The sequence below is a fragment of the Meleagris gallopavo genome, chromosome 2, assembly GCF_905368555.1.
Source record: "Meleagris gallopavo chromosome 2, MGAL_WU_HG_1.1, whole genome shotgun sequence".
In the NCBI taxonomy this organism is placed as follows: domain Eukaryota; kingdom Metazoa; phylum Chordata; class Aves; order Galliformes; family Phasianidae; genus Meleagris; species Meleagris gallopavo.
Window position 1 is genome coordinate 34429384 of NC_139405.1, and position 25253 is coordinate 34454636.

At 41.0% G+C, this 25253-nt stretch overlaps 1 protein-coding gene across 8 annotated transcripts in view; it reads right to left on the reverse strand.

Annotated features, from left to right (window-relative positions):
• Positions 1 to 25253, reverse strand: part of SDCCAG8 (SHH signaling and ciliogenesis regulator SDCCAG8) — a 104194-nt gene that overhangs the window by 2499 nt on the left and 76442 nt on the right. For 3 of the 8 annotated variants that reach the window (XM_085219631.1, XM_085219632.1, XM_085219625.1), the window contains 3 exons: positions 7368 to 7494; positions 5478 to 5573; positions 2166 to 2483 (listed from right to left, as the gene is read on the reverse strand). In XM_085219631.1, the coding sequence (XP_085075757.1) occupies positions 5484 to 5573; positions 7368 to 7494 (217 nt within the window). In that variant the 3' untranslated portion in view covers positions 2166 to 2483; positions 5478 to 5483. Of the gene's footprint in view, positions 1 to 2165; positions 3910 to 5477; positions 5574 to 7367; positions 7495 to 25253 lie in introns of those variants that run through there. The other 5 variants (XM_085219626.1, XM_085219628.1, XM_085219629.1 and 2 more) reach the window with 5 other exon arrangements.

Sequence of the window (25253 nt, forward strand, 5' to 3'; positions counted from 1 at the left end):
GTGCATGTTTAGTTACAAGTTTATTTGCTGTGACGTCCTCGTGGTAACTGTTCCTTGTCGTGACCTATTTCAGATACCGGGTGAGCAGTTTCAGCTTGTAAATTCAGTTACAGTATTGTCACCAAAAAAAGGCTTTTCTGGCTAAGCAAGATGTATTTGTGCTGTGGACCAAGGCTATTTCCACGCAGGTGGTTCATGTTAACTCTTTGAGGTATATGTATCTTTTAAAAGTAAATTTGGGTTATGATTTTCAAGTAATGATTACACAGGGCTACATTCTATCAGAACACCCAGTATTTAAGTGTGTTGTCCTCTAGTGGAATTCATGTTCTCAAATCCTTTAGCTAGGTAATGTCCTGGAGGAGGGAGACAGGGGAGGTGTGATTTGCAGGGCACCTTGAGGTGGGACTCATTGAAGCCCAGCTGGCCTTTTTTGGGTCAGAGGGCTGAGTGTCCCTGAGCAGTCTGGGGATCAGCTCAGTTCTCAGACATGAACCCTTCCCTGGAATGTGAGGGAATGTGTGAGCCAGCTCTTTTTTTTTTTTTTTTTTTTTTTTTTTCCCCAGTAGGAAGGATGGAGCACAAGAGAAATAGTTGCAGTTGCAATAGCAGATCAGTGACTGGGCCTCAGCCGGGAAAGCAGGACCATCTGTTCAGTCTGCATGGAGGTATGGGCACAGAGCACATCAGGGGGTGACGCTCCAGCTGAGACAGGGAAGGTCCTGGGTTTGATCACCTCATCTGGCTTTTGTAAACTTTATAAAACCAAGCATTTTGTGGCTAAATAGTTGGTGAGGTGGGGGGAAATGGGAGCTGGGAAGACCCGGCCCTATCTGTGCTCAGCAAATAAGCAACTGCTACAAGCAGAGAAGCTGCTGCAGAGAACTTGGTCCTTGTAGATGCGCACCCCAGTGGCTGGCAGTTGCCCTCTCCACAGTGCCACCAGCACCAGCTGGCAGTGAGGCAGGTGCAGGAAGGGTGAGGTGCGGCCGTGCTCCAGGGTCTCTGTGAAGCCTCAGTGTTGGGACTCGGTGCCTGAGTTCCTTTGCACACGTAGCCGAGAGACACTTCTACTATTGAAACATAGATTTATGGTGTAGAAAAAAAAATAGTTCTCAGATTCTTACATTTATAAATGCATTCTTACCTGACTATCTGTAAAGTAGTGTCAGTTACAGAAAAAATATGTCCTCGAGTGTGGAGAGCCCACACTTGTGCTAGACAGGAACCTTCTTTGTCAGGGGTTCCTTCCTGACAGACCTGAGGCAATGGAAGCACGTTCACTGTCATGGCAGGGAGGCGGGCCTGGGAGGGGCTCAGATGTGCTTGGCAGTTTCATATGGCAGGAAATTGAAATGGGAAGAAAACCACTTTGATGTTAAAGCTGTACCACTAATAATTCCTGAAATACAAGGGAAAGAAAGATTGCGTCCCACAGCAAATGGTAACTCGGTTGGTGCATGTGCCGCTACTCCTATTTTTGTTACGTTTCATGTGTTCATGCTGGCTGGGGTAGCTTTATCACAGGAGAATCGTTCTCTGCACTTTTTTCTTCTCTTTACCACTGCGATTCAGCAATTACACTGAATGTAGAAACTTTTTTCTTGTATAGTTTATCATGCAGTAGTTCAGCAAAAGATTCAGATAAATTCTTTATGAAAGAGCCTGGCATTTGGAAAGTCATTTTAAAAATACAAACATGAAGGCAAGCAGAAAAAAAAGAAGTCCTCCAAATGTACTGCCAAATGTTTTAAGTTCAACAATTTGCATTTGAGTTTATCTGCTGCCCATCCCTGAGACAGCCAAGTGTCTGCCAGGAGGGGGGTCCCAAACAGCTTCCTTGGTGGCAGGAACCCAGCACCCCAATGCCTGTGCTAGCACAGGTCCCTTTGTCCCCAAGGCTTTGACCACTAAAGGGAAACCTGCCCCAGGGAAATGACTCAATCATTCTCATGCTCTTCTTGTGGATAAGTAGTTGTTTGTTAGGACTCAGATTTTTGTCTAAAGGAGACAAACGCTTTGTAAACCTCAGTTTCCCAGGTAGATGCCGGTAGTGAGTCCTTAACACAAGCCTGGTGTGATCCGTGCTAAGCTTACACAATCTCCTCTTCCACATACACATGCCTTCCCTTGAATGCAAAAGGACGCAACCAGGAGAAAAAGAATTAGTAAACTAAGTTTATTGGGACTGCCATCGGTAAATAAGACAGACACCTGTATTACAAAAATAGATAAAAACATTTTATAAAAATTGTAGAAATAATGAATCCAGTACATGCTCCATCATAGCTGTTGCCATTGGATTGCAGTGTCTTAGGCAAGTCTGAGATGTCTTCCTAGAAAGTTCAGTAGGGGAGTAACGTTTCAATGTGTTAAAAACAAATGCAAAGCAGGTGAGAGTAGGCAGCACGTCTGCTTCTCCGCAAATGGTTCTCTGTGTGAGCTTCAGAGAAGCCCAAGTTTAAGGCGCGTACAGAGGAGAACTGAAAGACAGAAGAAAGAGATGGGAGCGGAGCGTAAGTAGTGTGTATGGATCTGCTTGCACTTCTCGTTTGTGTCACTTCAGCCTGGGGGTGAGTTCTTAGAAGAGAAATACATAAATGGTTAAGAATGTGGCAATGCTATGTAAACAAGCACTGTTCCAAAGCCTGGCTTCCTGTGGGTCTGCTGTCCTGCCCCTTTCTAAGATCAGACCTCTTCCAGGTAACAAGCACAGGAGCTGTTTGATTTCTGAAAAACAAGGTCTCCCTGAGCTTTAGCCATCACTCGTGTTTAGCAGTAAATGACTGAGCTACTGTTTTGGGGCACGTTTTAGATCCTGCCCCTTCTCCCTTCCAGGAAGGAGGAGGCAGGGTTGTGCCAGAGAGTGTTTACTGTGAATTCTACAGACTGTATATGGGGTGGGCAGCTGTATCAAAACAGGAAGCTGCCTGCACGCTGTTAGAAAACCTCTGGTGGGAAGGCTAATTTACAGTTTTGAAGCTCTTGCATAGCTATTGTTTGTGCTTCCTCAGTAGCACTTCAGCACTTCATTAAGACCGAGAGATAAAGCTCTGCTGGAGCTGGGGTGGATACCCAGAACTAAGTGACTGGAGTTCTGAAATTTGAATTCAAAGAAATGTAAATGACCTCAGAAATAAAAATAAACTTTCCACATCAGCTGGTTTTATGTTAGAGGACTTAAGGGTTTTTCTTTTAAAAAAAAAACAAAAACTTGGTAAGGTAATGAAGGCAGAGTTAAAAAAGGATTTATAATGCTGCAGTTCATTAAAGAATTAATTAAAAACAACAAAATGGTACTTTTTTTTCCAATACATGCACCACATTACCTGCCGTGGTGATCAGCGCACTGCAACATGAGCAAAATCCAGGGAAAGACATAGAGGTTAAACTCAGTATCAGTGGCTGCTCAGAGGAAGCCTCCTCTGTGCTGCACTAACTCCTCTGTGTAGGGCCAGCACCAGAGTACAGACAAGAGATGACAAACTGCACCCACCCTGCACTGCTGTGCTCCTGGCCAGGCACTTGGCAGGAGGTGCAGATCCTGCTTACAGCTGCAGACTCACGAAACTGACCATGCTCACACGATGCAGCCTGGAAGCATTCCTATCTGGGCAGCCAGGCATCAGACACTGTGCTGGCTGTCCCCCTCTCTTCCTTTCATAGTTTAACTAACTCATCACTGCTCCAAAAATCACACCTTGTCTGCAGAATGTCACTGGCTATTACAAAAACCTGCCAGAAGCACATTTTTGTACATTAAGACTGCACTAAAAAATAAGGCCCACCTTCCCCCCAAGTACCTCTTTCAGGAGTCTGAGGACCTTGTCAGGATCAGCCCAAATCGATTCCGACATCGAAGATGGAAGTGCTATTCATCTTATAGCTGTGCAAAGGGCAGCTTCAGCACTTAAGTTGAAAAAAAGGGCAAACTAAGCAGTTGGGAACCATCCAAACTCTGTGCTTGTTGCTGGGGCCCCACAGCAGACATAAGACAAAGAACATCTCAGCTCAGAACAGCTGCAACTCTGAAAGCACCTCTACAAAGTGAGGGGGGGAATATACTCAAGGTTGAGTATATTTTCTATTCCTTTTAGGAACAGTGGTTTAGTCACAGGCTCGCTGTAAAATAAGATGTCTCAAATGAGAGAGGAGGCAGATTCATTGGCACAATCTGGAGAGCATGGGGAGATGTTCAAGGGAGAAAGCAGATCTGGCTGGCAGTAACCCAAGGTCCCAGCCCTGTTATTTGTGTGCACACAGGTGGGACACAGCTGGCAGCAGCCCCTTGAGCAACCGCAGTCTTCAGGGGGATTACAAACTGGGACAACTACCTACTTCTGTATAACTGATGGACACCAGGGCAGATCCTGCAAGTGAAGAGCATTCCAGCATTCAGAAATGTTGGGTGGACTGTACTGAGGTTTTTAGAAATCTCAGGTTTTTTCTCTGTTCTGTTTTGTTTACTATATTATGTACATTTGTATTTAGTACCCAGGATGGGAGCTGTGTATCTCACTCTCTTGATTTAGAGTGACTGGTGATTTAAGACTTTCAAAAGCAGAAACTCAAAATATTAATCTTCCCAAAGCTTTCAAAAAAGAGGTATAAATCCTGTAATTAAACTTTTTTCTGCCTTCAGGTGGATCTGCCTATGGTAAACTATATTCCATTATTAACTATTAATGACATCTATTAAACATCAGTGTAATGGCTTCATCTGCAGCACACACTGTAAGCTCAGGCTGAATTATCGTACCAATCCTTTTTAGCTCTGAAAATTAAAATTATGATTTGAGAATCTTCATCATGTTGTACCCATTACTGCCTTACTCTGGAATGACAAAATCCTTTCTACTCCTCCGCTTCCCAAGGTCTCTGCCTACAGCATACTTCACATTTTAGAAAAGAAGATACATAAGGAAAGTTTGACAAGGAAATGAACTGGAAAAGCATTAACAGTGAAATAAATCAGTGCTAGAGTGGGAAGGTGTATGAATAATTGGAGCCTTCTGCTATCCTCTGTCTGTGGGACAAACAGACAGAGCCCCAAATTTGCAAGAAGAATTTACTGAGATTCTTTCCATGACATGAGACTTCAAAGGATGTAATTCATTGCTGAGGATGACAGAGGCATTTTCGAGTCCTGTGGCATTTGCCTTGGTCACTCCTGCAAGTTCCCACCAGGTCAAGATTTGTATGTCTTTCTTTCCAGTGTAAAGTTTTTGTTTATTTTAATTTTGTCTGGTAAACTTGCTTCTGTTGTGGAGTGCTTGCCCTGATTTTTAAGTGTGGAGGAAAAAACACTCCACAAACAACACACCACCAGTTTCTAGCCCCAAAATATTTCAAACACTTTTTCTCCCTTTTGTCTTGAAGTGTTTGCCAGATTCAGCCCACATCTGCAAATAGTTTTAGTCTTTCTTTCCTCTCTCTCTATCCCTTCTCTATATATAGTGTACAGAAAAAATACCTACTTGTTCTCATTTCTCTTCATCCATCCAGGTTTTTACTTGATTCCATCTGTGTCCTGTTTGAGATCTGCGTCCCATTTCTTTTCCTGAAATACACAACTGCTTATGTTCCAAGATACAACAGCAAATTTCACTTAGTGTATCTGACATCATTTTGCAAGGATTCAGTATAATTGGTTTCTCCCCCTTTCCCCAGAACCCAAGCTAACTCTAAAGGGTAACTGTCGAGTAAGGCAGTAAACCAAGGTATATTTTCACCTTTAATCAATACTGATTACACAACTGAAGTTACAAAATACATCTTTCTAAAATAACTGAATACATCTTTCTCTATGTAAGATTTCCCATTTATGTGAAATGTCCTTTTCTTCAAACAATTGTCTGATATTCCAGGCAGCTCTCTTGGGCTGAATCCCAGTTCCCAGAGAACACTGCTGCTTTAAATAGCTGCAAATAGGTTCTTAGTACTCATTTTGTAATAAGTTTTAAAATTTTCTTCTTCTCTTCTAAGTGTTCCCAAGAAAAAGCATGCTCTGAAACATAATCAACTTCTAATGAAGATACAAAAGGAAATCAAGACTTGATAGCAATGTATCTCAATGATAGTTTTCCTCTTTTGTATGATTTCTGTACTTCTGCCCAACTCTATAAAAGCACACTTACTTCCAGATAAAAGAGATTATCAATAACAGAATCCCTGTGGACTGCTTATAAAGTCTTTTCCTATTACTAAGAGTGCTTCCCTTCACGTAGTCATTTTCATCTCTGAACAGCAAAACTTCCTTAGCTGCCTTACAGAGAGAACACTGCTGTTGCCCTCGCGCTTGCCAGTAGTTACTACATGCTGATAACCCAACACTATCTTAGTTACCAGGTTTGTCTACCACAACAGAAAACCTTGTCAAACCAAACACACTGACATGATTAAAAGCTTAACTAAGTATGGATTTTATTTACCTATCATAAGCACTTATTAAATCTAACTTCTAAGACATTCATTTTCTGTTTACTGCTACGTGTCCTACCTAAATGCTCTCTGCTGCATTTCTTTTGTCACCTTCTGAGCAGAATGCCAGAAATCCTGGGCAAACTCATGAGTCTGCTGCATTTATCATTTAGAAGACATCGTGGTACAGTTGAATTAGCTGATTATTTAATAGTTTAACTATCAAATATGCTCCTGTTTTTCTTTCTTCCTCCTTTTTCTCAAAGAAGTAGATGAAAGAAAGAAAACAACCACGCACTCCTCTCCCTTATTTCCAAAGCACTGACTAAAGAATAGTTGCCAAAAAGCCGAGCAACAGCAGCCCACAGGAACCTGCAGCTTCCTGAAGACTGCTGGAAGAAGCACATGGTCCTGCTGAGGTGCAACTGCAGTGCTCAGTGCTAAGGCAGGGCTGTTTCACGTTCTCCATCACATTTGGGTGAGTGGTCATGAAGCAGCAGGGAAGATGGATATCATTTAAAAATAAGGGGAAAAAATCAAGTGATCGACGGACCTAAGTCTGACAAATGGTGACAAAAAGATCCAATAAATTATCAGCCTCAGCTACTGTTCAAATGGTAATACTGTGGAAGAGCGGATTTGCCTTATCTCTGAAAAGGAAACACAAAAATCTTCTGATAAGAAAGCTAGGAATTGTAACCAAGAATAACTGCTGCTGTTCTCCTGTCTCTTCAAAACATTTCTTCCTTTAGTTTGGGCTGAAGTAGGACTCAGGTCCAGCTAATGGTCTCTCCCCAATTTAATGGAATAATTTCTTTTTTTCATAAGGTAATGCCTTATTTAAAACACCAACAAAAGCCAGCAGTTGAAAAGAGACTGCAGGTGGATTTCTCTGCTAAAGCTGCAGAACATTCCCCTCAGACTTCCTTTTCTTTTGGCACAAGTACCTGTGTTCGCAGAAACTGCACTTCTTCTGTCAGCAGCTGCTTCTCTTTGAAGAGCTGATTCTGTTTGTTGAGGAGCTCTACGAGCTGCTGGGCAGTGGTCTGGCAGTGCTTGTCCAGCTGGTGCAACCTGGAGAAAAAGATGAAAGGATTGCACTGTGCCTGAAGTGGGAGTGCACTGCAGGGCTCGGACGTTTGTGCTGCAGGTGAAGCTCCCAGGTGCCAGAGCTCTGACTGGCGTTGCGCTGGGACTGAAGTATTGCTCCCAGGGTGGGCATTCAGTGCATGTTGACGTGACGCTTTCAACAAGCATTTCTACACGTCTGCCCTTCTCATGACAGGACAGCAAGTCAGTGTCACAACATCAGTAAAGGCCCAGCGCTGCATCCCAACATCTGCAGCTATGCAAGTTATGCCTTAAGCTATACCTTGCTCTTCTCCATCATAGATCAGTGCTCTCCAGCAGTGAGGCAGGGATTCCTCCGGAAAGACACAAAGAGCCCAAGGGTCCCACTTTGTGACACTGTTATACAGAGGGCAGCTGCACCTTTTCCTGTTTAATCCCCAACCCCAGACATCTCCTGTGACTGCTTAGCACTCTGAATGCCACCATGAACATTTTTAAGTTTGCCTGGATCTGTAGCAAGGGAAGTAAATGGAAACAAACTGGAAAATGCTTTTACATTAAATGTATTTCATCCATTCTTTAAGTGGAAACACCTTTAACTAGAAGGCCTTGCAGATATCTTTGAATCTATGTAAATATCCAAATCTAGAGAAAAATGCACTTAGGAAGCAGGAAACAACTTGCTTTTTGTTACGGCTAGTTCTAGATCCAAACTTTCCACTTGTTTTTTTTAAAGGATTTCTTGCTCAAAATATTGAAATACAGCTTCCACTGAACAAGGTGCATCCTGTATCTCTCGTATAGTCTCTGTTTTTAATGGAATTAGTTATATGCTCACAATAAGACACATCATTTTCAGAATTTTTTACTTTCAACTCCATGTGGTAGCTTTGACTTGTACAGCTGTCATAACTCAGCTAAGATAATTGCTCTGAATATTCACATTCTTAACCAGGATTGTTCAAATGTCAGCATTAGTAAACACCTCCAATTTATTGATAGCGAAATCTCAAAATTTATATCAAAAGCAGCATTTAGTGGTCTGTATCTGTCAGCCACCTTCTTTGAAGTCAAACTGCAAGAATCCTGCAGTGAACACTCTGAGTGGATAAATTTCATCCTGCCCTGTTACTCTGCTAATATATATTGCAGAAAGGGACGTGGGGAGCTGCAGGATCATCTCCTGGGGATCAGAACAAAAGTAACTGCAGCAGGGCTGCAAACAGTGACAGCAGGTTTGTAAACATCCAATGAAGTAAATAAAAAGACCACTTCAGTAGCACAGAATATTCTATTAAATACATACACACTGTGCGTTCAGTTTCATGTTCCCTATACTTTCTAAACTGTAGCACACAGATATATGAGCTGTTCATGCTGGATTTCTTTACTAAGGGTGAATTCAGGGGCATGGAACTCCCCCAAAAACCCAAACAACAAACCCAACCCAAAACGAAATTCTCTCATAAAAAATGCCATTGCATATTTTTTTTTGTTCTGTTTTTAAAGATACTTGCACCTCCAGAGCATCAGATTGTTCCCACTGAGTGCAAGGACAACAGCACTGTTTGCTGGAGGCAGTGTACCAGTTTCAGACTGGAGAGCTGAGTTCTGCTTACTATTTTGCCATTGATTTCCTTTAACTTGACATTCTGCAACCTTATCACACTTCTTTATTTGTAATAAAGGCATCTTCCAGTCCTTTATTTATAGAGCACCTACTACTTTATAGCAGTACTTGTAGGAAAGTGTATCTGGAATGTGCTGCCTTCAGGCAAACAAAAAAACCTCCAGTGCCATCCTACTTAGGTAGAGCCTCAAGGGTAAGAGATCTTCTGTGTGCACGTCACCTCAGATAGTACAAAAGTCCCATTCAACAATGACCAATGACAGTCTGGATTCAAGCCACTAAAATCCAAGTTTCTGCTGAGTTCTACATTACATTAGTACCTTTCCCATGATGCTAGCATTTCAATCTGTTGTAAGGGTCTTTGAGATACCACCTTACACAACATTTCTGTCGCTGCAACTAAAGACATAGTTAAGTCCACAAACCTCTCATCAACATTTCTGCAGCAAAACAACGAGCGTCACCAATGCACCCTGCATGCAAAGGAGCCTCCACTGAAGGAGCCCACAAGGAAAGGACCTTCCCTTACCTTGTGAGTAGAAGGCTCCACACTTCAGTGCAAGGAACTACCTCCCGTTCTGGCACACTGACTGAAGTATTTTCCAGCTCATGGAAATTATATCAAAACTACACTTTCTACTAGATACTCAAAGGCAAACCACAAAAACATTCTGGATGCGGGCCTTAAGCGCTCTCCATTTTAAAGCTCTGTATCCTACCATATCCTGTACAGGGTAATTTGAATTAACTTTTGTAAATACAGAACTCTCTAATTCTAGCATGTTTCATAACTTTACCATGTTACATCAGACTAGCCCCTTAAACAAAGGTAGAAAATGACGCAGGCACTGAACTGGGCTTGGCTGGCAGACCAAACCTTTACTTGTATCACCTGTAGCCAGCTCCAGATACAGGGTTAATAATGTTCCTTCCTACAGCTCTGGGTCATGATAATGAGGGAATAGATCTCATCAGTGCACATCTCAGTCTATTAATTCCCAAATTCTGTCTACCATTCTGCTCTCTCAAAATTGCTGCCAAGCTGGCCCTTGCTCTGCACGCTGGGACGACCAGCCTGCTCCAGTGCAGTCAGTTCCCGAGGACAGGCTCTGGGCCCTCTCACAGTGTCTGCTATTACGTGTGACATGTGCAGCACAGCCACACATTCCCATATGCATTGTATCTGGCCTGCCTGCTGATCTCATAAATGATTCAAGATGAGAAATGAACAGCTCCACCCACATTCACTGTACTTCCCATATGTTACAACTGCACATCGATGCCTGCCATCATTTTTACAACTGGGTGACAGAACCTTCTGCACATTTTGCTAATATGAGTGAGTGAGGTTGTGCAGTCGCCACATTCACTCTGGCAACACCATCGACTGAGCAAACATGCACTGTGTCCTGAGCATGAGTGACCACTGCACAACGGCCCACACATTTCCCAGTGAGTTCATTTTCCCACTGGAGCATGAAGAGCTCCCCAGTTGGGATGTCAATGGCTGCTGCTGCTCTGTGGCCTGGAAGCACTGAAGAGTGGGACCTGATCCCACTGTCTGCCATGCTGTTTCAAGGCACAAGGTTCAGAAACATGTTATATTTGGACTGCTTACAGGACAACTTTACACCAACGAGTAGCTTTCATGTAGTCGCAACGTCCTTAAAGTATTTTTCCACTCAAACTGAGCCAGCCTAAACCAGAATTTCCATTTCTACACAGAGGCAGGGGACAGACAGTTTTGAACAGCGCATGCTTCCACTGGAGAGCAAAGCAGAGGCAACACAAGCCACAGCAAGCACTTCATGGTGAGCATTTTGTTCTGATCCTGAACATCTGAGCTTGAGTGCAGCTCTGTGTCAGAAGGGCTCTGGGCTACCTTACCAACTTTGTGCAGCTCATGCTACAGCCCACAGAAGGGTTCATCTCTCACTGCACAGAAACTGAACTTGGATCTGAGTAGGCAGTCCTGGGGTGAAATAGAAAGGACAGGTGCATTTTGTTACATTACAGGTAGGAGCAGACAGCCAGAAACTCCACGAACACAGAATGCAGAGCAGATCTATGGCACCAAGGAGAATTCTGCCCAGAGGAATTAACTGCAGCACAAAGCTGGGCTAGTGCCATGTGCCCTACAGACAGAAGTAACAGCTTCCTTTTCTACAGCCCCAGCACTGACCTCGGGGCACCTGCCAGGCCCCAGCATGGACGCTATGAGCCCCTGCCCCAGGGAAGTCACAGGCCCATTAATCCACAGGCATCTGTGAGCCGTGTGGGAGAGCTGGTTCCACAGGGGCCGGTAGGGCCTGTCAGCCCTCCTCCAGGTTGTACGGCTGACATGGAAGAAATTAACATGCTGGGATTGGTGGGCAGCACCCGTCCATCAGTCCTTGACAACACAGAGGCATTAAAAGGTTATTTACTCTTTCGGCACAGTTGGGGAACTAATGTAAATGCTTTCCCTCTACTCTGCCGAGCGGAATCTGCTGAAATGGCGCAACTGGATTGCAGCAACCTGCAGCAGCTAAATCACCAAATCCAATAACCACGCTGCATTTACTGGCACACATCTTAATTAGGTTTTAATACAAGTAATCTGATAACTACTGCTGGCCAGCCCGTGCGGAGCTGTCAGAGCTGAAAGGGCCGTTACCACCCCCGCCAAAACCCCCCATCTGTCGGTTGCTGTGGAAACAGGGCAGCCCGTCAGGCCAGGGCTCCCTGTGGCAGGGAAGGGCCCGAGGCCACAAAAAGCCTGAAAAGGGGACAGGCAGCAGCATAGTGCAGCATGCCGTCCGCAACACCTCCCTTACCAGGAGGCTGGAGAGCCAAGTGGGAGCATCTTGGTGCCCATGTGTCTGGGGATGGACCTGGCAATCAGGTGCTGCTTCTGGTGACAAGGGGAAAGATGGGAGCAAAGGCACAGACCCCAGGATCCTGCACAGATGCTGCTGAAGGAGGCTCTGCCCCAAAAGGAAGGCAGACCTGGTGGTTGTCCATTTGTGTGGTGTATGCCAGGCTTAAAAACAAACAGGTTACAACAAGAGGGAACAGGCCAGTTAGGAAAGACAACAAAACTCAGTGCTTTCCTTCAACAAGCTTCCACACCTATTAGCACTCATTTAGGGCATCTTGCAAATTTGCTATTGTACTGAAATGGTAGGAAGTAGTTAAGGTAGGGAGGGTACTTCACAGATAGCTGTACTACAACACATTTAAGGATGTTGGCTTGTATATTCAAATAGTCAGAGGGTTAGGAAACACCAGAGCAAAAGCTCTCTATGCAGCCTCTTCTGGCCCTGGCTCCCACCTCTACCGCAACTCCCCTGCCATCACCTCTTCCCCAGGCAATTCCCCACCATCACTGTTGAACTGTTTCAGATCTTAAGTTCAGACTGTAACTATTCAGACTGTAAATCATAAGTTTTTGTCAAGCCCAATGAAATCACAAAGAACTTAATGTCTTAAAACAAGAAGCACCACACAACCTTAAACAAAAATGCTGGTGATCATAGCTTGGCTAAGACAAAGCAGGTACCAGGTAGGGTAAAAAAACTACCTCATATGCATCAATGATCAGACTTGCTGTGTCTGTGAGAGTTACAGAAAACTAGACTTGCTGCCACTTGAAGAGTTCAGGTGTACAGCTTATGGTAAGAGAGGACCAGCCTTTCTCAGCTGCCCAAACTGCTGTCACTCCCATCTTTCTTGTGGGGACATCAGCATGGGCTCCCTCTGCTTTCCAGCTCAGCTCTGCTACTCCTCTCTCCTCCCTTTTCATAGCAAGAGTGAAGTTGTCCCTTTCATAAAGATAGTAAAATTTACTTTCAACAACTCTACATGTTTTCAATCAGCTCCACAGACTATTAGGACACTTAAACTAGTTGTAAAAGTTAGTTCTTGCATTACCATCTGCATCATCATTGTGGTTTGCAACACTCACAAATTCACACAGTAAATTAAAGAGAAATTAAATAAGAACCTATAAATTTTGAAATGCAAACAAGAGAACTATAACTCAAAGCTTCAATATTGTCCTACACTGGTATTTATTTAAGTTGTTGAGGCACAGATCAGGACCTTGTGACATGAACATCTCAAAGAATCTCCCTAAATGCTCCCCAAAATTAAACATTATACTATCTATCCTTTAACTGAACCCCACTCTCCCTTCTTGCTTCAAAGGCACAACACCATGATCTAGCTTTGTCATGTTAATGAAAAAAATATGAAGAGAAAAAAACTCTTAAAAACCTTGATAACGGTGAATGTCTCAGTTCTGTCACACTTGAAGCTGTGACTTCTAATACAGGGAGATGGTTTAGGACATTTACCACCAGTCTGAAATCCCTACCAAAATTCTGTTGTCTTCTAAAAGGCCAAAATTGTCATCTGTTTAGCTGATAAGGAATGCAATCAATACCAATTCTAGTTTGGTAAGGAAAGTCCTTGCCTACACTACAAGCTGAATAAACTGACCCAGTGTATGTTAACAGTAAGTAACTTGAGATTAATATCCCTTGCAGAGTCTGGAATCAAACACTAAAAATGTCCACATTTCACCATGAGTCTGGGCTGAACTGATATGACAGTCACTTCTAGCCCACCTGGGTTTTGAAGGAAGGAGACCATTCAAAAGAATGGACAGGGTGTTGTAAAAGATACAGATGAAATGTTTATTAATATCTGTGTCTGAGTCCCTAGGCTAAAGAGGTTTTTCTTCCTGTACAAGAATTCAAAATTCCATCACCCATGATAACAATACCAACCATGGATCAGCTTTGTTCTAGAAAAGAACAGTTCTTATTAATAGTTTTTGCTTACTGCTGAAAAAATGTTTATATAATAGCTCTCCAAATTATTCAGGCTATTAAATTAGAATGCTGTAAAACATCTTAGGAGAAAAAAAGGTGAGCAGAACTGGAAGCAAACAACATTATAGGAATACAATGAATATTACAGTCAGGCTCTGTTTGTAGAATATTCACCTTCCAATTTTGTTATATGCTGGACAGAACAGATTTTACACAACTTCCCAATCAGGAAACAGTGTCTTGATAATGATGCGAGACCTCTTAGCAGCCTTCAAAAGCGACTGCTAATGTTCAGAAGGATCATTCTACAAGGTACATATGTACATTACTGACATATTTTTTTTCTATGCTTGTGTTACTAGTTTTAACACGTTTTTTTTGTTTTATTTTTTGGAATGCATGCTCCATTTTTCCCACAGCTTACTGTTTACTCTTATTTCAGACAAACTGGAACCTTTGCAGGTTGCTAGCTGGTGTCCACACAAAACAATCCCGATATCCAAGTCAGGGAGATGGAGAATTCTTTAATGCAATCTGCCAAATCTGAACTCTTTCCTTCAGAAACACTTTGCCTTTAAAAAGAAATACCCAGCATGAACCTCATCAGAAGCGACATGTAACAGACAGTACATGTGGTGTTTGGGCAGGCGACAGAGAATTGAAAAAAGTCTTTACTTTTTCTATCCCATGGCATGAGCACAATGTACATGTGGCCCAAGCTGACATGAGGCATTTGAAGCAAAAAAGCTGATAAAAGCATCAGCTTCTGTTAATTTACTTTTTCAGACATTGTCTTAATTAAAAAAATACTACTGCTAGAAAGGGTAGCGCAGCTGAGCTACAACTGCTTCAGTTGTTTCTGACAGTTGCAATTACAGGCTAGCAGCACAGCTTTGAGTTCAGTCCTGCTGTCCTCACTGAGTCCAAACTAGCTGCTGTCAGCAAGGACTGCAGGCACCGTATTACAGAGAGCATAAAGCTTCTGCGTTCATCGCCATTACTTACTACCTATGTTGGAAAGGTAAAATGTTTCTCACCAATGGCCTTTAAATGGAAGCTCAGTAGTGCCAGGTGTAGTCCTTCTGATCCCATTATCTGCAAGGGAGCCTTCCCAATTTAATACTTACGTATCACAGCCCTTAAAAATGCTCTTCAGCATAAAAACCAAGGCTGTTAACCTGAATAGTAAGACTGCTATAAAAATATCAGTGTTAAATATCTTTGCAGGCATCATTCATTAGTTCCTTTGATTAAGTCCCATCACCTTTATTTGCACCTCTGTTGTGCAAAATATGCTCCTCTTCCAGCATCATTGCAAATGTGTGATTTTGCCTACAAGCTCTGGAGGACTAAATCATTTGCTTACCAGTCTACTACTAAGTCTGTTGCATTTTGGAAAGAAAAAGAAAAAAGGAGTACTGGGGAACATACTGAGTGAAAATATGGATAAGATAATGGGAAGCAGATGATGTCAATAGATCAGTTAAACAAAGGAGTCCAGGACGTGCATGGGATGCAGAGAAGAGCTGTGCATAGGTTTACCCAAGGAACTTTTCGGCTTTTACTCCCCATTAGCACTAGCTGGACAGACAAGCATGATTCTACCTTTCCTGAACTGCTGCTGTCATGCAGCACAACCCTTTGGACAAGTGCCTATCTCCCTGGCTCCTTTGATATGCCATAAAGCTTCTGTAGAGACTGAAGGGAGAGTCACAGCATCAAGAAAACACTAGGTCAGAAATGTCACACTGAACACCAAAAGCAGGAGAGATAGCATGGGTTACAGAAACAGGTTTTGCATTGGAAACAGCAGAGAAGAAAGCAGTTTCATCGTGAGAAACCAGAAGTCAGAAAATTGGGAAAAAAAAGAAAAAAAAAGGCTGAATGGTATCGTCAGGTGATCTCCATGAGGCTCAGCTCTTGTGAATGCAGAGTCCACATGATCTTTTGCCTTAAACTTTATTTGTGAATATGGCAATTCTTTGGAAGCACTGAAGGAAAACAGGGAAGCATTTCAGAGAAACACATCTTAAAAATGATTCTCTGTAAGAGTGACTATTTCATTATGTGCATACATTAGTTCAATTTTGGTCTAAATTTACTGCACCAAGCCTGAACTCAATCTTTGCTACAAAAAAAGGTTTTATTCCTGCTTTAGAGGCAAAACTCATTACAGTTATCTTCAGAATAACCACTAGCACTTCCACAACAAGCAATATGACTGCAACCCAACAGTTTGGAGAAGACTATCAACACACTCAGATCAGAGCCAGTAGGAAGGGTCCTTTATGCCCTTTCGGTGACAGCACCTTAGGTCACGGATGAGAATAGCCAGCCTAGTGTCTCTCCAACAGCAGCACAAGGTTGTTGGAAATATCAGGCAATCTGAGCACAAATGTGTCTCCAGCCTGGCTCTCCTATGTCTTGGCTTGGCAAGTCAGTGAGCAGGCACCGAACCCTGCACAGGCATCCCACTGCGGTAAGACTACTGGCATTTTCCAGCAGAAAAATTCATTCTGTCTAGAATATGCATGTACATACTCTTCTGATTTTCCCAGAATTTCAGTTATTGTCAAAAATTCAATAAAGCTATTAGTCTTTTCTTCACTACAAATTACAATGTATATTAATCATTTTCTTGATGCGTCTTCAATGCAAATACAGGAAGAGTACTTTTCCATTTAAATTGTTTCAGAAGACCTTGCTTAGTTCTGTTAGGTAAGTTTGCTTTTCTCCTATTTTCTTACTGCCTTGTGAGGTTGTGGATGTCCCCTCCCTGTAGGCATTCAAGGCCAGGCAGAACAGAGCTTTGAGCAACGTGGTTCAGGGGGGGCTGGAACGGAATGATCTTAGAGGCCCCTTCCAACCCAAACCATACTATGATTCTGTATTCCTTATATTCTATTCTTTCAATGGTAAGTGACAGTAAAGCTTTATGAAACAAGAGTTTAAACAGAAAGCTCAGAAGTCCTGATATTCTTTTGGGAGCTGATAACTCACATAAGTGATCGAACAATTAAAATTAAGTGCCTGAAATCACCAGTAGTAAATAAAGAAAAGAAAGCTTGCCCGTATATTTAAAAAGACAACCATGGTTTTTGTTCTTTTAAGTAGGGATACAGATAGACACATTCACAAAATGAGAAGCAAGAGATCCACCTACTACTAATCAATTACTTGTCTTCTAGACTTGGTAACCTCAGATACTGCAGCTATAGCATAACTATATTGTTATTCACAATTCATTACTGAGTGATCTACCCAGATGAATGCAGATTTTTAAATGAATGTATCCTTTTGGTAACGCACACTGCTATGTTAGTGAACTCGCATGCTACCAGCACAAAACCCAGCCAGGATTTCTGGAAGACTGCAAGTTCAGCAGAGGACACAGGAACAGCACAGGTCCCCACGGGCTCTCACCGGCGCGGCCCCATTCCTCCTCAGCAGCCACCAGACGGCTGCCTAGAGCCCTCCAGAGAGGTGCTGGGGGTCCTGGCACAGCTCTGGGCGGACAACTGCCCACCTCACACCTGGCCCAGCCATGGCGAGGTGACGAACAGGCTGACAGAGCCAACCCAAGCCTCGCTCCCTGGGGAGGCTGCTTTTCATCAGCTCTGAGCAACATATGTGGGCTCAAGCAGGGGGGCACGAAGGCGGCTCAGGAAAAAGTGTGCGCTGCTGTAACTAAACTGCAGATTAAGCTGAAGGCTGCTGTTTCCTAAGCTCCAGATAAGGACCCTTCTGGACAGTAAGAAAAAAAAAAAAGAGCAGTAATTATAGTTTTACTTCTAAATTGTTGTTAATTTAGGCTATATTAGAAAAGCATTTGTCTCAGATTAAGATAATATATTTTTCAGCAAGTATCCTCAGTAGGGCAGATGCTTCTGCAGTTAATGGCTTGTTTCTAATGTCTTTGAAACATAACATTGCCTGGTCAGCATGTATTTACCTATGACTGAATATCTAGGTGTCTCTCATGTTATCTCTTTACATAAAAATCATGATATGGGATGATAATGTACTTAAAGTCTCTTCAAATAAAATAATCCTAATTTAATTGAACTCTATTATTGTAGCATCAGATTTTTACATTTCCTTTGAAAGAAACAGGATAGGGGAGATAAAACTGCACTGACAGGTGTAGCAAGAGGCAAGATTTCACTGACATCCATAGAGTAATCTAACATTCTATTGTGTGACAAAAGAAAAACGAATAAAACCTATTTCTGTTACAGATCTAGATATAAAAGCCTTCCTTTCAATCCAGAATAACTCCTGTGAGCTGCAACGTGAACTACTGAGACTCCCATAAAGCAGAGAAAAGCCCACTGAGAGTCCAATCCTGTGTTAATAAAAACAAAAGGAATTTTGCCTTTAATAGGAGCAGGCCCCTTGTTTGCATAAAGAGCAACTTGTCAAACAGAATACGAGTGCCAAGCTGGTACATTACAGCCACCAGCACAATAGCCCCAATCTTGTTTTTAACTAAATAAATCCCAGAGAGAGCAGTTCCCCCTCAAAATCTGGGCATCAGCTACAAATTAAATGAATCGGTATCTCAAAGTGTTCACGAAGGATGCGGGAAATTTGCAGAAGGGAAAAATGAGAGAGCAGAAGCCTCTCATTTCAAGCAGAAGGAAACTGCATGCTTTCATTATAAAATACGAGAGCGTGAACAAAAACCCTAAACACAATAGTTCTTTCAGGTAGAAAGTTCAGAATTAGATCTGCAAGTTTCCTGCATGTTAAAAGAAGAGCACAGAATAACGATATAAAAATCCTTCACGAAAAACCAACAAGCAAGGATGAAGCAGTACCCGCCTGGGGGCCAATTGCCTCTCCAGCAGCGGTAAGGCTGTTACTAGGCTTGCAGTACCATTTGTTCCATTACACAATCTCCTGAAGCCTTTTACAGAGAGCTAAAACAACTGCCTGTACCAACACGACACATGGCTTTCCATCCCGACTCTTTGCTAATCCAGACGCTCCAACCATCTTTCTTTAAGATGCCATATGGTTGGCAGAAGCCTGTAGATCTAGCAGCACATCTGCTTGTATGTTACTTCTCCCCTCCAACTCCCCCCTCCACACCACAAAAGAGAGAGCAAATAATTATTTAACATGTAACCAGTTAAACTGCATTTAAAGAGGACAGGAATTATTTAGCTCTAGATATTTCAAAAAATATAGATTGTTGCAGAGGAACATTTGCCTATCAGTGATCTGACAAATACAGAGAAACAAAACAAAGGAATGAAAGGCACATGGGCAGAATGACTGCCACATTTGAATTATTTAAATGACTGCCATTTCAGACCTTATGCCCTAAGATTTATTTCCTGCATTACTGAGCCACTGAAGAAAGGATTGAATTTTCTCTCTGCTTTTGTCAGAGGTGACTCAGACAAGCAGACTAGGAAACTGTAATATACTGAACCGTGCTTTGTTAAGCAAGCAGAGTGAGTCTGTATGCTAATGAGTCTGCAGGAATACACTGACACACTGATTTTTTTTGGTGTGATGAGCAAAGATTATTGACACTGTTGAAATCCTGGTTACACTGGCATGCAGGCATCCAGGTTGTCTCTTTAGAATCCAGACGCTAGTAAGACAGGCTGCAAAAATAATTTTGTTTGTGATGAGTTATCATTTGACCATTTATGACATAATTGACTATAACAGAAAAGAAAATATACACTTTGGGGCTGGAATTAAAAAAAAACAATAACACCTACGAAACAGAAATTATAAATAAACGTGCCAATAAAACTCTCATCAACCACTGAGATTGAATAGTGATCTCAGTTAATGAAGGACAGGCAGAGATGGAAATGTGTAAGGACAGACGGCACTTTGCAATTCTGTCTGCTGAGGATTTGCAGCACCTTTTGTTCAGAAGCACTATTTCCTCATTCAACTTTTCATGCATAAGTAAAATAAGACATCAAAGAGATAAAAGATAACAGTTCTACCTCAAATGCTGCTCACATGTATTGTTCATGTGATTATCCACACAGAGAGACGAAGTACACAGCATAAGGAACACGAAGCACATGTGTATATTTTAGTGTTTTGCTAAAAGAATAGAAACTATGTATGGATTTGCTCCCAGGAGTCTTCCCATATCAGCTCCCCATTATACTGAGCATAGAGCATCTCACTGCCTGAACAGAGACAGCTTTCCTTACAACACAAGAACACTTGTGTTTGACCATGTAACGTAGAAATAAGTGAAAGAAGGAGAGGCAAGGGCCCACCATCACAGAAAGGACCAAAAGAGTATTTCTGAGGACATAACATTCAACTTCTAAGCTATTTATTTTTGGGGTTCGTATTTATTCTCCTTTTTTCCTGTGTCTCAAGGTAATTTTACATTTCATCAAATCTGCCTTGAATAGTTTACTTTAAAAAAAAAAAACAACCAAAAACAACGAAAGAAAACAAAAAGGACACTTTCTGCTCCCATAATTCCATTATTTTCCTTTTTCCTTGAGAAAAAGATGACAGAAGTTCAAAACACACTTGAAATTCAAACTATAAATTGTGGCAATGTATTCAATGATGCAGCAATTTAGCTCAGTGAAGATGTGATAAGGGTTGGTTTACTGCCCATAATAAATAACTATAATAAGAAATGTTAATAAATAACTAGAACTTAACATTATAATATTCTCCAGAATTTAGAAATTAGGGAAGTCCTTAAATGTCAAAAAACACAACCAACAACCAAAACCAAACACACACCACAGAAGCCCACAGAATCTGGAAAAAAAACAAGCCCAATCCTCAAGCCTCTTAGATGAACATCTTTCCAACCTAGTTTGTTTAGCATACATTCCTGATCATTAACTGCTTTTTATTTCAGATCTTAAGGGCCAGGCAGAGCCACCTGCACTACCCTTCTTTGAGGACTCTGGGAGATGTCAGAGAAAATTTCGGCCCAAACAAAATGTATCCATTAACATCCCTTATTTTCCCTGGCAGAAGGCTGCAGACAAATTTTCCTTTGTATTTTCCTGAAAGATTCTCAGTAAACCAGTCAGTACTTAGTAGGTCAAAATACCTATTTTTCTCTACTTGGTGGCTTTGAATACCAAAGGAATAATCAAACCAGCAGGATCTCCTCTGAACTGATAGACAAAATCCATCATCTCTAACCAAGTTCAGCATCTCTGAACATCAGCTCTGACAGAAGCTCCAGAAGATGCTGTGCTTGGAGCACTGTCACATAGATTCTCACATCACATTCCAGTCCTTCACTGGAGAGTTTCAGTACATCCTCTCTTCACTAAAAGCCCATATAAACATCTGAAACTGAATTTCAGAAACAACAGGACTGGCCAAGAGTGGTCCTTTGGATTGTGCTTTGGATTAAATATATCATGCTTTGGATTAAATATTTCAGAATCTATGGATTACAGTGAGCATTGCTCATGATCACTGCAATAGGAGGCAAAGCATATAGTTTAGATATCGAGAAGGAAAGTGAACTTTGTATACCTGCTATATCTTCTTGTCTCAAAACAGGTGAATGAAAAGAAACCATGGGCATCTTGACCAAAACTCACTGCATACTGACCATTATAGAAAGAATGTAAATGCTTTTCTGTGTTACATTCTTTCTCTTGACAAACAATGGGAAATTATGAAAGTGCAGTGTCTGTCAAGAGCTCCTCCCTTTTCTGGAGACTAACTACACTGCTTCATAAAATGCTCACTCTCAGTGATCTCTGGTCAAAAGTGCCAATGAGTTCACTGGATTGCAGTTTGGATCATTCAAGAAGAACTGGCTCTCTTTAATTTACTAATATGACAGTAACATAGCTACAAATGCAAAACAAGGTGTTTGCTTATTTGTTTTGAAGAAAAAACAGTTCTTATTGCATGGAATACTCAAGATCATAGAAATACTTTTAATGCTTGAGATATTCATACTCTAGGTAAACCTGGAACGTCTGATACCATTAAGTAATGATTGTAAATCATCTACTCAGTTCCATTAGGCACTGCACTAATTTGAAGAAAGAACATAATATTTCTCTTTCCTTGAGACAAAGAAAAACAGGGGATTGAAAGCAAAGTCTTTTTAATTTGAAAAGTCCTGCATGAGGAAGTGCAGATGTTAGCAAGGGAATGAGGTTTTTTCCCTTAACACATCCATTAACAAAACAGAAAGCATAGAACCACTCCAGCAAAAAAATGACAACACTTCAAACTGACATCTTTTGTTTTACAATTCCTGTTTTAGTATCATTTCTAGATGGGATAGTGACTGCGTATTTAATTTTAAGGATAGAGTAAGAAAACATATCTCACAGAAATTAAGTATTCCATAAGGCACTTGAAAGATTTCCACTAACATTTCTTCATGGTATTCAAACTATTTCAATGCAAAATTAAAGAAAATGGAAAAATTACAAAAATATTAAAGAATATTCTTCATTTTCAGATCTGCAGTACTGAAATTCCAAATTTCTGCAGTTCTCAGCTCTGGAAACACCCTTCCTCTCATCCTACACACACAGACAGTGCCAGTGTTCAGCCTCCACGGTGCAGTTTGTAAAATCAAAAGTGCACGAACAATACACTCTCCTGCAAATTATTACTTATTCAATAATGACATGCATCTTATATATGCACAACTTACTATATTCATCTATTATGATCTATCACTGAACGGTGCATATACACTTACTCCAGCATCTCTATACAGCATTTTGAGTTCTGAAATTTTACATGCATTATGATGTCTCTACCACCATCTCAGCATTCTTACGACAAAAATTAATATAGATAAGATAATTAAGATAGTCTTTTAAAATTAAACTCTGATCTGAAAGGTACATTTGAACATTTGGGGACCTCTCTTCAGATGCTGACAGCAAGACATGTGAGCGGATGTAGAGAGAATCTGGATATATGGTTCACATATGGGCCTAACAAAAGCAATCTCTTCATATAAAGAATCTATTTCTCATGCTAAGTCTACCTTGTTTTCTAATGTCATCTGAAAGGAATGTTGGAATCTGGGACAGTTTTCCACATCAGAGTCTGTTATTTAGCTGCCTGATGTCAGAATTATTATCTAATTCCACAGGATTTCTGTAGGTTTTTTTGTTTTTGTTTTTGTTTTACTTGTTTTTGTTCTGTTCTTTTGCTTGTTTTGTTGTCCTTTAAGACAACCAGTACTACATCTTCTTAGGAAATCTTTTACTTTTTCCTTATTCTTATTTCCTTACACCCAAAGCACCTGAAATTATAAAGGTATCCTTAGTGATAGGAGCAACCTTTGCCTTTGACCTCCTTTCCTGTGTGTTTTTTCTTAAGGTAAGCTTGGACAGCAAATTAAATATTGGATTTCCCCTGTGTTTCCATTTCAGCTAAAATGCAGCTTTCTGAGTAAAATGACCCTCGGTGTTATATGGTATGTGGCTTCACACGAACCTTTACATGACAGAACTAAATAAGGTTTATTTTCCACTTCTTCCTCCTGATTGCTTTTTATCTTCAGCAGACACACTGGATTCTGCACTGTACAAAGGAGAGCTCAAAATTACTGCTTGTGTAGCATTGTGTCCGGGACCTACTTATTTGGGTGTAGACTCAGATGAAGGACTTGTGCTCAAAAAAATTAAGTACTCAGCAATCTCAAATGATTTTTTTTTTTTTTTTTTTTTTTTGTAACAGTTACAGTATCACAGTTCTAGTGCACTATTGCAAAAACAAAAAACCTTTACTTTTACTTAGGGAAAAATATTTAAACAAGGAGAATGAAGACAAAAGTTGTTTAGAGCTGCCCAACTATTTTGCAGTTAAGTCACCACTGAAATCACTTAAGTCATCAGAGACAAAGGGGTTTAATAATTTACAGCAAGCTAGGAGTCAGAGGTTTCACAGACAGGTCTTCATTTAATTCCACTCATACTAAAGAAATGAAAAATTCCCTTTTTAATTCAAGGTTCTAATTACGATGATAACTGGAAGAATTCCAGAGCCATTTGAAAATAACAACCTATCTATTTACAATCAACCTCCTTTGTAGCATATCATAAGAGGAAAAGAAAGAATTTACACCAGACGACCTACCATACCCAGTTAAAGTTTGAACTTTTCCAAGTTTTGAGGGAGTCCAGGACTTTGGAGGGAACGCAGCCTATAATTCAAGCAAAGATTTTTCAAAGGATAAAAATGCCTGTTTTTTTTTCCTTTTTAACTAAAAGCAGCATCTCTGGTTTCTGAGTGGAAAGTTTTGGAAAGAAGAAAACAACACTACAAATAGCAAACAAAGCTTTCTGCTTATGATACTACCATTTCACCTATGAAAAACCCAATTGTCTTCATCATCATTTCCAAACCATCACATTATTCAAGGCAATGGTGAAGTAGGAGGTTGTTCTGTTTCCCACATTTGCAGTTGGCTCAGCTGGAAAGTGAATAAGGCTATTGCCCCAGGATGAGTGAATAATTTAAGCCAACTGCAGTTTTGCACAAAATTACTTTCACAACTGGAGGAGGAAAAAAGTAAAAAGCATGGCTAGTCAGACTTAGTGTTAGAGAAGACATAGAAGAGAGATTTACTTGTATTTCTTAAATAAACTAATAGCATCCACAGTTTAACTCGCAGTGCTGCTGTTAAATCACCATGTTTTTCTGCGCTAAGAGTTTACTGCCACTGCACAAAGTGTCACATACATTGCTTATGTATCACCAAACAATACTGCATCAGTCTGGGTGAGATAAAACTTACGCTGGAACAGACGCAGGATGAAATCCCCACATTGTACACTGATACTTAGCAGAGGTCTGTTGCATGCCGAACTGGGTTTGATCTTTAGATCATAAACTCCTGGGGGCACAGATCTTCTTTAATTACATGACTACAAAGCACCATGTGTTTCCATTATGCTATTTAAATAGTAGATTTAATTTGAATTTACATTTATTGATGTAAACATTACTGATTGTAACAGTACCCTCCAATCTGATGCAGAAAGTCACTGAATTATTAGGAAAAAAAATTCCTTCCCATAAAGATTACAAAGATAAAAATTCCCAAATGTACTATTTGAAAAGATGAACAGAAATTAATAGGAGAGAAAAAGATTTAGTAGGACAGACATTTTAACATGATATCTTCATACAAATAACACTAACATCTCAGGTAGCCTTAGTCTGCAGTTCTGCTCTAATACTTCTATGCTGCATTTACTGCAGGACTGAATGAACTCAGTTGCTTCCAGCAACCTCCAAACAACCTGCTCAAGCAGAAGTGAAAGTTCTGTTAATGAATTTAACTGTCAGGACTCTATCAG